The 16,243-nt window shown below is 38.1% G+C and overlaps 1 protein-coding gene across 1 annotated transcript in view; it reads right to left on the bottom strand.

Moving 5' to 3' along the window:
* The window catches only part of casp (Fas associated factor casp), a 44,796-nt gene that overhangs the window by 5,762 nt on the left and 22,791 nt on the right, over positions 1–16,243 (bottom strand). Inside the window, exons 7-13 of the mRNA XM_068383370.1 lie at positions 13,092–13,181; positions 8,117–8,243; positions 7,649–7,794; positions 5,687–5,841; positions 3,333–3,469; positions 2,375–2,544; positions 1,490–1,579 (exon numbers count right to left, since the gene is read on the bottom strand). Coding sequence (XP_068239471.1) covers positions 1,490–1,579; positions 2,375–2,544; positions 3,333–3,469; positions 5,687–5,841; positions 7,649–7,794; positions 8,117–8,243; positions 13,092–13,181 — 915 coding nt within the window. The remainder of the gene's footprint in view (positions 1–1,489; positions 1,580–2,374; positions 2,545–3,332; positions 3,470–5,686; positions 5,842–7,648; positions 7,795–8,116; positions 8,244–13,091; positions 13,182–16,243) is intronic.

Below are 16,243 nucleotides of genomic sequence, written 5' to 3'. Positions count from 1 at the left end.
TCACGTGAGTATAGGAATAAGGAATAGGAAATTTTATCATTGAAATTAAATTTTTTTTTAAAATCATAAGGAAAACCTAATTGAAATTACATTTTTTTTTAAATCATAAGGAAAACCTAATTGAAATTACATTTTTTTTAAATCATAAGGAAAACCTAATTGAAATTACATTTTTTTTAAATCATAAGGAAAACCTAATTGAAATTACATTTTTTTTTTAAATCATAAGGAAAACCTAATTGAAATTACATTTTTTTTTAAAATCATAAGGAAAACCTAATTGAAATGACATTTTTTTTAAAAGATCATAAGGAAAACCTAACATTGTAAATGGGGCCAAAAATTTCTGATACACTATAGATGATGATTGGAGACGTATTGAATTAAAAGCCGAAGATAGAGATGACTGGCAAAATCTAACCGAGGCCCTTTGCATCAATAGGGGTAGGAGATGATGATGATGATGATGGGTGACAGGTCTATAACACACTCTTCTCTTAGGATTATGAATGCTAAAACCCAACACAGCTAGCCATGATTGAACACATCCCAATACTTTGCAAAGTATTCTGTCTAAAGGAATCATCATGAATAAAAGGAAAGCTCGCATAAAATTTAAGTTTAGGTACTATTAATTTTTGAGTCTGAGCTAAATTAGCATTTAATAATTTGTTAAGGTGCTTAAAAAATAATTTAGTCAGATGACAGTTTTTCATAAAAATAATCACAAAAAATAAAGTACTTCTGTATGAAAATATTCCCAACCAGAAGTAAGAAGGAACTTTCTTGGGAACTTTCGTTACTAGTCCCAAGAAAAGTTTCAGTTGCATAGGTGGCTTTAAGGAACTTTCGTTGGCATTATTCAAGACCAACTTAAATATAATATGAATGAAATATGCTATAAAACAGACAAAAATATAAATATAAAATCAAAGTATTTACTGTGAATTTTAAAAATATTACTGTGTATGCAGAGTAGGATTATATAAGACACTAGGTTACAATAAGCTTATACAGGAGAAGCACCACCCCTATACATTTTAGATACAGGAAATGCAATATTTTGCAAATCAGTTATATATAGAAAGATTTTACACTTAAAAAAATTAACTTCGGAATTTCTATGAATGAGGTTAGAGAAGTTATTTGTTCATTTACGTATCCTTTTCATCTTTGCCAAGTTCTCACAAACACATACAATTGATATAAAATCACTTGTGAATAAAAGGGTCAAGCATACATGATTCATTCTTCGCTCAAAATAGGGATATCACATTGCTTCAGGTAAAAGACAACATTGTTGAAAAATATTTGCTGGTAATTGTTACTTGTTTCTTGTTACTTGTTTTGGGTTTAAATCCAACCCTCCACTGAAGTCGAGTGAACTACTTCTCGGGCGGGTCCATATTAATCATCTAACGAAACATTTTCATTATAACTTATACAATTCTTTGATTGTAGCATCAGGAACAAAGTAATAATGCCTTACCTCTTTGAATGCTTCTTCTTGTTGCTTAAGCGATTCTACTCTCTCCCTTTCCTGCTTCTCTTCAATCTCTGCTTTCTTTTTGGCTGCTGCCTATTACCAAATAATAAGAAAATATCTCTCAAGGTTTGCATTACTTTTTACATTATCATAAATGTATTCCATATCTATATTTCCACACATAATTTAGCTTAAAATTTCAATTATTAGACACTAACAGCAATATTTAATTCGCAATGAACATTTGAAGCTATTTCCTCAATCTATACTCATTTGTGCGAGGAGATCATTTTACTAACAGACAAGCGAGATAAATGCAAGTGAAGTCTATCTATACTCATTCATGTGAGGAGGCTATTAATTACTAACAGAGAAGCGAGATAAATGAAAGTGAGGTTTATTCAACATGACAAAGAGCTTACATACAGACAGTCGATAGCAAAATTGACACAAAATTCAGACAGTATAAAAACATGCAACAGCAAGCTTAAACGGGTCTCTACCTTAAATAAATGCAAGTTAAGTCTATCTATACTCATTTGTGCGAGGAGGCTATTAATTACTAACAGAGAAGCGAGATGAATGAAAGTGAGGTTTATTCAACATGACAACAAGATTATATACACAGTCGATAGCAAAATTGATACAAAATTCACAGTATAAAAACATGCAATAGCAAGCTTAAACAGGTCTCTACCTTAAATAAATGCAAGTTAAGTCTATCTATACTCATTTGAGAGAGGAGGATATTAATTACTAACAGGGAAGGGAGGTGAATGAAAGTGAGGTTTATTCAACATGACAAGATTATATACACAGTCGATAGCAAAATTGAAACAAAATTCACAGTATAAAAACATGCAATAGCAGGCTTAAACGGGTCTCTACCTTTGCTCTATCGGCAGCCAAAGACTCCATGTACGCCGCGTCTTGTTCTGCTTTCACTGCCTCTCGTGCTTCTCTAGCTTCTTCTTCCTGAACTTCAGTGGCTCTCTGCTCTTCGAACATTTCCATTGCATGTAATAACGAGGTCATGACTTCATCTAACACTGCATTACCTGTAAATTCAAATTCTTGAAGTTAATATACAGGTAACACATGAACACCTAGTTAATAAAAAATTATTGTTCATGAATAACTAAATTACGCAAGGTTCGTAACATTTGATCAATGAAAATTACTAAATTGTAGTACCATCCTGTTCATTCTTTGGATACCAAAATCATTATTTTTTCCATTAGGGCAGATGGGATAACTACCCCCATCCTGAACTGAAAAGTAACCCCCTTTAAATTTAGGCAAAATACTGAACAGTATGAGGTTTTAGAAAGACTTAACATAAAAATAAGATTAAAAAGATGTCCCATTTATAATCGCATTACTACATAACTACCCCCATCCTAGACTGAAAAGTAACCCCCTTTAAATTTAGGCAAAATACTGAACAGTATGAGGTTTCAGAAAGACTTAACATAAAAATAAGACTAAAAAGATGTCCCCTTTATAATCGCATTACTACAAGCTAGTAGTAAAATTAATTTTAGACAGTAACAAGGTATTAATCTATATAATTTCCTTAAAAGGAAGTGCTCAACCTGAAGAACCATAAATAAATAAGGGAGAAACCATTAATAAAAAAAAGAGAGAGAGAGAGATAATTAATTTATAGATTCTAATTTATCACCTTGGCAATATGACTTTGCTTGCCATAATTCAGCAAATGCCATGAAATTTTTCTCAAAGAACCCTGCCAAATTGAATGCATCACTACAACTTCTTAAATTTCTTAATTAACTCTTTATATACAAAGACACTGTCGAAGTGCGAAGAATAATTCCATACAAACCATGAATAACAGATAACACTTCGATCATCCCTCTTGTGCGTGTTATGACCAAAAGAGCAGGAAGTTTATCAACACTAAAACTTCTAACTGTAGATGCAGCCATTGCACCAAAGTGTGTCGATACAAGGTTCAGTAACCTGAAACACAATAATTACTTAATTCATAATAGCCTGAAAAGATTTAAACACATAATTTTGGACTATGTAAATATGAGTATGAGATTACTTTATTTTTATAAACAGTACACTAAACATCTGAATTTCTTGTAATGAACAAACAAAATTTTATAAAATTATTTCTTTACTTTCCTGAACTTCTTTAGCTATTACTTTTCTGATGTGCGAGCTTCTCAATGAGAAAATTTAAAAAACACTACAATTTAACTTGTTCTTGACGTTAGCAGCTAGAGTGGATATGAATGTGTTGAGGTGGTTTGGCCATGTTGAGAGAATGGAAAATGGCTGTCTGCCAAAGAAGGTGATGAGTGCAAGAGTTGATGGGAGAAGTACAAGAGGAAGGGCAAGGTTTGGGTGGATGGATGGAGTGAAGAAAGCTCTGGGTGATAGGAGGATAGATGCGAGAGAGGCAAGAGAGCATGCTAGAAATAGGAATGAATGGCGAGCGATTGTGACGCAGTTCCAGTAAGCCCTGCTGCTTCCTCCGGTGCCTTAGATGACCGCGGAGGTAGCAGCAGTAGGGGATTCAGCATTATGAAGCTTCATCTGTGGTGGATAATGCGGGTGGTTGGGCTGTGGCACCCTAGCAGTACCAGCTGAACTCGGTTGAATCCCTGGTTAGGCTGAAGGAACGTAGAGAGTAGAGGTCCCCTTTTGTTTTGTTTCATTGTTGGTGTCGGCTACCCCCCAAAATTGGGGGAAGTGCCTTGGTATATGGATGGATGGAAAAGTTGGTGAAGACAGTCCAACCAGCTCATGAAGGAGCGAGGTTGTGGTGTCTATGCCCCATTTGTTAAATTGTATCCCGAAGACATTATTATTAACATTACTTACTAAGCTACAACTGTAGCTGGAAAAGGATGCTATAAGCCCAGGGGCTCCAACAAGGAAAATAGCCCAGTGATGAAAGGAAACAAGGAAAACCAAAATATTTTAAGAACAGTAACAACATTGAAATAAATATTTTCTATTTAAACTATGAAAACTAAAAAAACAAGAGGAGAAATTAGATAGAATAGTGTGCCCGAGTGTACCCTCCAGCAAGAGAACTCTAATCCAAGACAGCGGAAGACCATGGTACAGAGGCTATGGCACTACCCAAGACTAGAACAATGGCTTGATTTTAGAGTGCCCTTCTCCTAGAAGAGCTGCTTACCATAGCTAAGAGGCTCTTCTATCGTTACCATGAGGAAAGTAGCCACTGAACAATTACAGTGCAGTAGTTAACCCCTTGGGTGAAGAAGAATTGTTTGGTAATCTCAAGTGTTGTCAGGTGTATGAGGACAGAGGAGATTCTGTAAAGAATAGACCACTCTTTGGTGTATGTGTAGGCAAAGGGAAAGTGAACCGTAACCAGAGAGAAGGATCCAATGAAGAACTTACTGGCCAGTCAAAGGACTCTACAACTCTCTAGTGGTAGTATCTCAATGGGTGGCTGGTGCCCTAGCCAACCTACTACCTATTGTAATAACCAATTGCTGAAAGGAGAGTGTTGAGAAAGAGACTAAACGACACCCTGTCCTTCACAGGATAACTCCAGCATAAGTCAAACAAATGTGAGCTTTATTTATTTCGCTTAAGCTAAATATGATCACGGAGGTAGCAGCAGTAGGGGATTCAGAGTTATGAAGCTTCATCTGTGGTGGATAACGGGGGAGGGTGGGCTGTGGCACCCTAGCAGTACCAACCGAACTCGGTTGAGTCCCTTGTCAGGCTGGGAGGAACGTAGAGAGGAGAGGTCCCCTTTCTTTTTGTTTCTTTTGTTTAATGTCAGCTACCCCCCAAAATTGGGGGAAGTGCCTTGGTATATGTATGTAAATATGGTACGCCATTAGAAACTGGCAAAGAGCTTTTTCCGAATGTTCCCAGGACTGTAGGCCAAAGGCAACAATAGATGATAATAAATTATTCAACAGTTGATTTGAACGATAACTGTAAAAGTGCTACACTACAGGATGGTATAAGTCCAAGGGCTTGTATTGTAAGAGTAGACAGCTGTGTTTTAAATATCAATGAAGAAAAGCTTGCATTTCAAAACACAGTAATAGCTAATGAATTTCAGGAAGAATTATTGAAATAATGAATATTTATATTATCAAGTGAAAAAGTCAGTATCCTTATGGAAAAAAGTTAGTGTCTTTACGGAATACTGTATTTGAGAAAAAAAAAATACATTACCTCGCTTTATTTGTTTCATGTGTAAGATCCCATCCCCAGACAACAAAACTAGCCGATAAATAATCTACAACTGACAATTGGCATAGTGCTTGTGAGCAAAACACATTGGAGAGGACACTACCATCGTGATGCAAATACACTGCTAACAATTTCCTCTGGAAAGAAAATAAAAATACTTTAGCATATTTCTCTGATCAATAAAAAGAATTTTAACAATAAACAATAAAAAATTTGTAAGTAATTTGTATTTTTCCTAGTATACAAACCCTCCGCTATTTATAGGGGTATTCTTTCAGCTACGCCGAAAGTATACCCCTATAAATAGCGGAGGGTTTGTATATACGCCGGAACAATTACAATTTTGGAAGTAATTTGTATTTTTCCTAAATATAGAAACCCGAGTCTTTTGCATAGGAGATATTTATTCATTTGTATGTAATATTTCCCCTGACTTTACATAAATATAAATTCATATAGATGTTTTTATTACTTTACTAGTCCACTGCCGAACAAAGGCCTCTGACATGTGCTTCCATTCCTGTCTGTTTATGGTCTTTCTGTGACAGTCCACATCCGCAAACTTCCTTAGTTCATTAATCGATCATCCTCTCTCTTCCCCTGCTTCCTTTACAATCTTTAGGAACCCATTGTTATTCTTAACCCTTTTACCCCCAAAGGACGTACTGGTACGTTTCACAAAACTAATCCCTTTACCCACATGGACGTACTGGTACGTCCTTGCAAAAAAATGCTATAAAAATTTTTTTTATCATATTTTTGAAAAATTTTTGAGAAAATTCAGGCATTTTCCAAGAGAATGAGACCAACCTGACCTCTCTATGACAAAAATTAAGGCTGTTAGAGCAATTAAAAAAAAATATACAGTACTGCAAAATGTGCTGGGGAAAAAATAACCCCTTGGGGGTTAAGGGTTGGAAATTTCCAAAGAGTTAAGGTCCATCTATTATCTGTCATTCTCATTATATGTCCTGCTTATTTGCATTTCATCTTCTTACATATTGTTAGAATATCCTCTGCTTTAGTTTTCTTTTGTATTAATGTTGCTCTTTTTCTGTCTACTAGTGTCTCTTAGTACCTAAACATAATTAGTATCAGAGTTGGGATTGTTATGTATGAAAGATTTTTTTTCATAATTAAGAAGCCTTTTTTTCTAGACTTGCTAAGAAGCCTTTTTTTTCTAGACTTGCTAAGAAGCCTTTTTTTCTAGACTTGCTAAGAAGCCTTTTTTTTCTAGACATGCACCCCACTGGATATTACTAATGCTTCCCCAGGTTGAGAATCATGCCACTAGTGTGTCTCATTAGTGTGCTTTACTAGAGACCTGAGTCTACTGAAAGGAAAGAAAATGGGGAAACTTGTATCAAAATTTTGGGGGTAAATGTCTCTTTCTTCTGGAGGAGAAGCAATATGAACATCAGGCAAGTATAGATATAAATGTTATTATTAATATTCAATCTTAAAACAAGTCTAAATATATAGGCAATAAGTTCACACCCAACAGATCGTAATCTTTTTCTTCCATTCTCACTCAAAATCTATATACTGTATGTCCATTAAAGGAAACTTAGCTTACGCATTTAATCATACCTTCTCCATCTTGGTTACATAAGACAATTGAAGTCTTTTCCAATTGTTAACACATACAATGCTAAATTTTTTTACTTTACCTTTTCACAGACTTGCCTCTTCTCTCATATAACTCCCAAATGCCCATATCAATCAACCATCACTGCTCTTCCACAATCATCGGCATTCACTATGGCAAATCACCTGCTTCTATTTGTTCCTATACCTTTGCTTTAGCTCAGATTTATTCTCAGATTCCCCCTGACACTTGATTCAAGACTCATTGCTTCCCCTGTCTTTATTAAACCACATATCACAAATTTAAAGAACATATAAAAAAAGACGTTTATAAGTTCAATTGTTGGACTATCTTACATTTTTTGCTGGTAGTAGAACAGACTCTTTAAGAGCTTCTTCAAGTGAACCTTGAAAAAACATAGGAACACAGTTTCCGTAACGATTTCGAAATTCCTCGGAGAAGTGAATGACCCCCATTACTTCATCATCAATGTCTGCAGGAACTGAAGAGAGATACTGAATTAGAAAAGTGTAAATGCTCGCTCGTCTGAAGTACATATATGGTTATAAATTCAAGCTTACATAAACTAATTATTCTTTTTTAAAAAACTATTGCTGAGTCTTGAAAATGTAAAGTGATGTGTGCATACAGACTTAAAACTTTGTAGATGTTGAACCAACCAACAATTTAAATGCTCAACTCAACTATATATATATATATATATATATATAAAAAATTGAATATTTAATTACAATATTTAGGAACATTTAAATTTCCAATATTTTCTACATCCGATAGACCAACAAATTTGACTCTCTACTCACTCAAGGCTTGTGTTTTTTTGGCCGCAGGAACATCCATCATGTCCAGGAAATCGTCGTCATCATTAAGAAGCTCAGGCGCATCCTCAAATTCATCACCAGAACTATTCTCATCAACTTCCATTGCCCCCTAATTAAAGTATAAAGAAAAATATAACAATATAATTTCCACTCTTTCAATCTACGTGTAGAACCACCTTAAATATAAAGAGTAAACAAAGAATATTAGCCTTTTACATGAAAAATGTGTAAAACAATAATAATACCAATTCCCTAATATCGCAAGAGGGTCTGCCCCTCTCTTTTATTCTTCTCCTGTACTTCTCTTTCTCCCTATTTCCTTAATCTTTCCCTTCCCAAATACCTGCCTTTGAGCTATAAACTGGATTGTATCCAGGGGTACTCTTCCTTTCCCCATATTCCCCACTTCCCTATTATTATTATTACTCTATTGCTATTGCCTTTTACAAATGATGATCATTATGCTACTATTGCATGAATTGCAATATCCTGTTCACAACAGTTTTAGGGAAGGATAGTCATTGGTTTAGGTCAATTGTGGCATCATTTCACCTGGACAGAAAATTGAGTCATTGCTTTCCTGAAATGGCCCCTACTATTTCCAAAAATAATTTTTCATCATTCACTTATGAAACTTGCAATTTTCAAATTGTTGGATTATAGCATTTTCCTTTGCTGAAAACCTACATTCCCTCCTAGGTTACATCTTCCCAATGTTAGTATTCATGTACATTTCAAGAGATGTGTAGTTTCCTTTCGAGTCACAATTGCCCTGTCAGAGAGAAAACAAGACCTGGAGTAACCCATATAAATGACTCGGAAGTTTGTATACGCATAGGAATAAATAGAACTTCCATATTCTAATTTTTATCCCCAATACTTTTAGCACCTTTTTATTGCCAAGTTTCTCAACAGAATTTTCCTTATTCAAACTAACAGACGTCATCAACAGAGTCTGGGGTTTGCCACTCGATCGAAGAGTACAAGAAACATCAACTCCGGGGAACACCTCTTCCCCCGACACGAGGAGCACAAGGAATGCGGGTCGACCCCGGGCAGCGAGACCCATGCCCCGCAAGCCTTACCCGCTTGAGACCCGGGACAGCGACGCTGAGGTTTCATGGCAAAATTGAACACAAACGACACAAGGGAAAGGTGAGGAACACAATGGGAATACGTGAGACACAAGGTAAAGGAACACACGGGAACACATGGAACAAGGGGGTGAGAACACAAAGTAATCACGTGGGAACAAAAGGTGAACGGCCGGGATAAGCGAGAGCGGCGAGATGTTATCTACGCCGCGACCAGAAGCTAACTGGGTATCAAGCATGGCCACACGCGCGACCTGGGTTGCACCTGGGCGAGTATCCTTACGCCCTGGAATGCCCTTGAGAGGCAGCGGATAGGGGCGCAACTACGCAAAATTCTTGGTCGGTGATTGAGAGATTCCAGACTCTCCTAAGAAAGTATTTCGAGGTAAGTATTCTGTGTTGGAACAAATCAATTTTACTCTATTATATTTTTAGGGGGAGAGGGAATAGTAATAAAAAATAAACAAACCATATGAAAAAAGAGTAAGTTTAAAAGAAAGAAAATAATAGATTGTCTGACATAATAAAAGACCTCACTACTTTTCATGGAATTAATTTCTCCGCCAATGACACCTGAGAGAGCTGACTCCTAAATGTTCACTCCCAACCCTACCATGATGGGATGGCACCACTATGATTAGTGTCTCAAGTGCAAGCTGAATTCAATTATTGGGACAGAGCATTTCAAGAATACAATCACCCCCACTTTATTTACAGTGGCAGGTAAACCGGACAGAATCCCAAGAATCCTAGTATTTATAATAAAGAGGACGATCCCTGGAATCCGAGGGCTAATATTTTCACTCGAGAATAGTTCCGCATGCTAATATTGGAATACTGACACTACTTTAGTCCAAACATTATCAGGTAGTTGACTAGAGCACCACAGCTCTCACAAATGGTTTAAAAAAATCTCTAATCCCAGAAATGGTATCTCTTCCTAAAAATGAAACTTTCTTAAGAAAATTGTATACATACTTATCACAGACCAGTTTTATAGGAGAACCCCTGAGCGCTAGCTCCCTGACCAGAATTAAACCCCCCCAACAGGCCTATACCCCCAAAACCCCTCTCCAAGTGTGCAACCCTGAGCTCACTTTTTTTCCCAGCATGCCTCAGGCAACCTTCCCAGGTCGCGACCCGCCATTCTACCCATGTCCCGGAAAATGGTTTCTATCATTAGGGTCTACCGCAGGGAAGGATGGGGGCCAGTCAAACTATTAGCAATATGTTAGGAAAAATATAATTTTCTTAGAAATTGTCATTTGTTCCCACACGAATCCTTACCACGGACCAATGTTATAGGAGCCTAAGAATTAGGAGGTGGGGAAGAGACCTCTGTAGGAGAAGTTATGAGGGTTGCGGAGAGGGATATGGCCTGTCAGGGAAAAGTGCTACAATTAAGGCAAATGTAAAACAGGGTTAGTCAGAGGAACACTCGCCAAGACATCATCATCTTCCTTCCTGGAGTAGACCATGGTAAGTAGGGGGGATAGGGCTTTGAGATGCTCTATCCCTCACCACTCCATATGCATTGTGTCATGTGCAGGACGCCCTTAGATCCTCTGTTGTGCGACCATGACGGGGCCGAGTTTAAACCCCTCCTGAGACCTGAAGAAACAGTCTCTGAGGTACTGGGCTGTGAAGGTCGATTGTCTCGTCCATATGCCTGTTCTCAGCACCTGGCCAACCACTATGTTCCTTTCAAAGGCCAGCGAGGTGCCGATGCCCCCTGATGTCATGAGGCTTGGCGGACCTGGGGCAGGGTTTACCCATAGCCGAGTACGCCATGCGGATTGTCTCTCGGACACAGAAGGAGATCGTGTTCTTCGGGACCACCCTCTTCACCTTCCCCGTAGTCACAAACAGGTTCCTGATAGTAGAGCGGACAGTGGCGGTCCTGGAGAGGTATTTCCACACCGCTCTCACCGGGCACAACAGCAGATCCTTTGGATCATTTGTCCTGGGGTTGGCAGGGATGGAACACTCGTCAAACCGCAGGTCTACCACCTCTGGATTCTGCGTCTTTGCACCGAAGGAGGGGGATGAACTTGAAAACCAGCTCCTTCCATCCGTAAAAGTGAGACATCCACTGAGAGTCTGTGGAGATCACCTACTCTCTTGGACGAGGTCAAGGCGAGGAGGAACACCATCTTGAGAGCTATGGGAGAACATGCCAGCTCGAATCCTTTCATCAGCATTGAGATCTGCTTGAAGGAGCCTAGATTCAACCCCCCAAGGAAGAAGAACTGCCCCAGGGCCGCTGTATGTACCTATCCGTCAGGGAAGATGGTGTTGTCCTTGGGATTATTTCCTGAAGGGAATTTACAAGGAAGCCATAAGACCCAATGGAGGATTAAGAGTGAACCCCTCAACCTGTGACGACGACCTCCACTCGAGGGCGAGCCCTGAGGGAACGTTCTTAAATTCTCAGCAGTAAATCAAGACCCCAGAACTGTTTTCCGCTCAGCGGACGACACAACGTCATCATCCTTGTTGAACCAGTTCCAAGTTTTGGGCTTAAACACTACAAACACACTTCTGTATAGAATCGAACCTATGTGCTATGATCATCCCAGGGCAGAACCTCTGCTGCCAGGTTGTGGATACGACGGCAGCATTGACGCACATCAGGATGCTGCACATCAGGGCTACTCTCCTTCTCTCCGACGAGGTCCCCCACTCGAGGAGGGGCCTCTGAACTGCTACCAGTTCTAGCTCATTTATGCAGGGAGCCTTCTCCTCCAGAGACCAGACACCGCCAAAAGGTGAAAGGCGTTAGGTTTCAGTTCAATTTTCATCAGAATAAATGCTCACCAGAACGTCAGCTGGGCAAACAGCTTAAACCCACGGTACCGGGTTGGGATGTATCTGCTGTCATGCGAATGCTAGGCGCCCACGTTACAACTGTACTAGCCAGGAGCTGATTATGCTGGCAGATGTGGCCCCCATCCCTCCTTGGATGTATCTGTTAACAGAAGCATCTCCGGAGGAGGATCCAAGAGGGAGACCCATTCTAGGGTGTTCCTTGGGTCTAACCACCACCGAAGAGCCTCCCTGGTTGACTAGGATGGGGGGGTCTCACAGAGAGGTGCTTTGCCAGGAGGACCCATGCCACTCCAGGACTCCCTGGACAGGGCTTCCCCTCAGTCTCATGAGGACGAGCTTCTCCTGTGAGTTTTTAAAGCTTATGTAATTCTTCAGGTGATTTTCATTGGATTCTAAAACTCTTAATCTGCAAATCAAGGTATTTGATGGTTTTGTTCTTTCAAGGACAAAGGTGACTGCCATTTTCTATATTTCAGAAGGATTGTAACATTTGAATAATTTGGAGACAGCTGCTAGATTTCAAGTAACAAGATTGTATTAAATTATATACAGTATCTAAAAGCTGATATTTCTTAAACTATTCAATGAAAGGCTACTTCCCCTGAAATTGTCATATAATCTTACTCTACTCACTACGCTACACTAGTTCAAAATTCAGTAATTTCTAGAACATTTTTCCTTTCCAAAGTATATTTAAGGATACTTTGCTTTAGAAACCACAAATCAATAAATATAATGTTCTTTCACTAAGAACATACTAACTACTCTCCATCCTCCCTTACTCCAGGTATTACAAACACATTTTTTCCCATTTAAATCATTGTAAAAAAAACCATTATCCTCATTCTTCAGGTCAAGTTGGGCACAGATTAAAGAATAACTATTTTCAAATCTTATCAGGTGATAACCCGCTTACACTTAATAAAAGTCTCAAATTTTCACCATTTGCACACTTTCATCACTTATACTGCTCTAAACTAACTACTGTAATACTCTTAAGAGGAAAAAACTTTCCCTAAAAATTAGCAACTTACTTTTCTTTGGGTTTTTGGTGTACGATCTTTGGTAACCTTCCTTACTGTTAAATGATGTTGCTTTGCGATGCCTGATGACGTTAAAGTAGCCTGAAAAATATTACATGAAATATTAATTGAGAAAAATTGGAATTTCAATAATATTTGTTGTTTCTATACGCAAATGATGTTTGTGTTATGTTCCCCAAAGCAAATTAAAATATTGTGCATGTAGTTCACATAAGCATTTAGCTCATGCTAACCTTTCAAATATAACAATACTGTATGTCTGAAGTACATAAAATACACCTGACTAGTGGATGTTTTTAATACAAAAAGACCTCAACAAATTCACAATAATAACAGATATGGACAAACCTAATCCTATACGATTGAGTACAGAATTCAGCATGGATCTATATTCGCCTTAAAGGACTAAAAGTTTCATTGTAAACTTGTGGGACACTGATTGGACCCACACTTGTCTATAGCCAATCCTGTCAAAAGAGGGATTGGGTATATGAAGCTGGCAAAGAATATCCCTATTCACTTGTTCAATGACCTGCTAATCAATTTAGACCTTCCAAGACTTGACAAAGGTGGTGGAACAGAAGAAACCTTGAGACAAAAGAAGGCAATATATCATGAAAGTTGCAAGATTGTATTTAACAACAAAAAGTTCAGTACAGCCTATAAAAGGTCAACCCTTTGCAGGTAACAGTGATGAGGGCAGTAGAAGTAATATTACCTAAAAAGTTCAAAACGCTAAAACCCAAGAATGTTTCTTTTATCAGATCAAAGGAGCAGAGCTTAGAGAACCAACGACAATGCAATTGAATAAGAGAATAGAAGAAAATGTCCAGAAACAGTAAATTATTACCGTTTACCTGGTGGATGGTATCACCAAGAACGTGCATACCTAAAGGAGCACTGCAACAAAGCATATCTATTTGCTTTCTCCGAATTAGTTACCTACATTTGGGAGAAGAAAAATGCTGTGACTTACACATCCACTCATTTTCAAGCTTGCTGACTTGACCATGCTTTACAAGCTGAAGCTGGAGCAGCTTGGTGTTGAAATCACCAGATGTTCATTCTACTCGACTCAAAAGACTAGCGACTTTTTCAAGTTGCCAAGATGCAAGCTCACCACAATGGGCAAGATGTTCTGCTGGCTTTTAAAACGTATGTAGGCTTAATCATCTCACACGCATCCAAGTACATTGAAGAGATCCATTTAGCCAAAACTACAATCAGAACTTTTACTGAAACACCTTGAAAACTAGACTTAACTATGAGGCTAAGGTTAGGTTGGCAACGTAGCGGGTGGGACCAGAGAGAATTCACTGGACTGAACTTTAACAAAGTAAGCTAGCAATGTCAATAGCTTAAAAAGCTCAATTAATGAAAGTTGGCAGATTATGTGAATTATCTAAAGGTAGAGGATTGTCCTTGTAGTCATCCGCGCTGCAATCAATTACCCTAGTTTTCCCTGGCTTTCCCCTGAGCTAACAACAAGTTCCCTTTACAACTTTGCACTGATAATTTGGTCAGTAGCAGTTACAAAGTACTACCACATGCGAGGTATCGTGGGGAAAACTTACTTTAAATCAAAGTATTGCCCACACCACAATATACCAAGGGAATGTGAATATTGGACTTCCAGAATCAATTCCTGTACACACTCCCATGTAGTAATGGTTAAAAAAAAAACATCAAGGGGAGACTTCTTATACATAGTATTGAGTAAACAATCTTGAGTAAGACTGGTCAGCAGCCGGTATGGCACATCAGTTCCTACTTACCGCTAGAATACCCATTCCTTTACTAAGTGCATGTGCTTACTAAGGGAAGAAAATTGAAAAAATTTTATGGGTAATGGTTAAATAAACCGAGCTTCTGGAGAAGTAGCAAAATTTACAACAGGGGAGATTTCTAGAAAGTAGATAGAACTGACAAGGATGTAGATAAAATATCATGCATGGGAGTCAGGAAGAATGAGCAATGTCCAAGTTAGAAAGCAAACCATCAAATGATGCCGAGACTGTGGGAATGTGAGCGAAGTTCCTTCTTCCTCATTGTTGCTAAACAGCCAACAAGTGGTACAGCTTTAGGAAGAATTGTCCGAGGACATAGGAGAGGCAGGCAAAGATAGAAGAGATGTGCGGAAGGCCGCAGCACATCTTGTATGAGAGTTGAGAATGATTTTGCCTCGATATGGCATATAATAGCAGATCGGGCCTTTGTCCAGTGAAGATATATACAAACTATTATCTTACCTATGCAGACCCTATAAACGTGATAAGTAACGGTAATCAGCAGGTCACATGCCAGAAGGAAAACGAAAAGCAATTACACAACACTATAAGAACTGCACACCCCATATGGTCTCAAGTCTATAATAACACAAGTATAAATCACTAACGAGACATAAGCGACAATTAAAACAAAGAAAAATAATAAAAATGTAATACCAACACACTATACAGTAGATAGAGGGCAAATTTTTAGTTTGATTTACTAACAAAATGTAAAAATCAGATTTACAAAAAGAAAAATATAATCATTAACCTTGAAATATGACAATAGCCAGACCAAACAAAAAAACTCACTACGAAAAGTTATAAATGAATGAAAAGATTAAAATTAAAAACCTGCTAATTGAAAAAAGTACAAATATGAAGAATCTGGAATACTACTTACAGTGACTTAGTGGGTAAAGCAATACACCACTCTCCTGATTACAAACTATAAAAAATCTATTTACTTTAACTATATTACAACTAACTGGATATGAAATAAAAATAAAAGCAGGAATAAAATTATGAAGACACTGCAAAGTAAACATGACAGGAAATTCCCAAAGACAAAAAAAAGTAACTGAACTAATGGGGTTACAAGGAAGAGTGAGAGAAATCACATCCAGGACCAGGTATGTGCAACACAGTTTAAAGGTTTAAAGGTCGCTCATGAATGGCAGAGGAAAGGGACAGTGGCATTGCCATGGCAAGCAGGACAATGCCCTAGAGACTGACCATATAGTATATGATCAGCGCCCAAGCCTCCTCTCCATCCAAGCTAGGACCAGGGAGCAGATAGACATATAGGCTCCCCCAAACCCCCCAACCTTAGCTCACAAGGATGGTAAGGTTGCAGACACTAATGGCACTAAC

Source organism: Palaemon carinicauda, chromosome 11, assembly GCF_036898095.1.
Source record: "Palaemon carinicauda isolate YSFRI2023 chromosome 11, ASM3689809v2, whole genome shotgun sequence".
Classification (NCBI taxonomy): domain Eukaryota; kingdom Metazoa; phylum Arthropoda; class Malacostraca; order Decapoda; family Palaemonidae; genus Palaemon; species Palaemon carinicauda.
Note: the sequence above shows the minus strand (reverse complement) of the source record. Positions and strands in the feature narration are given on the sequence as shown.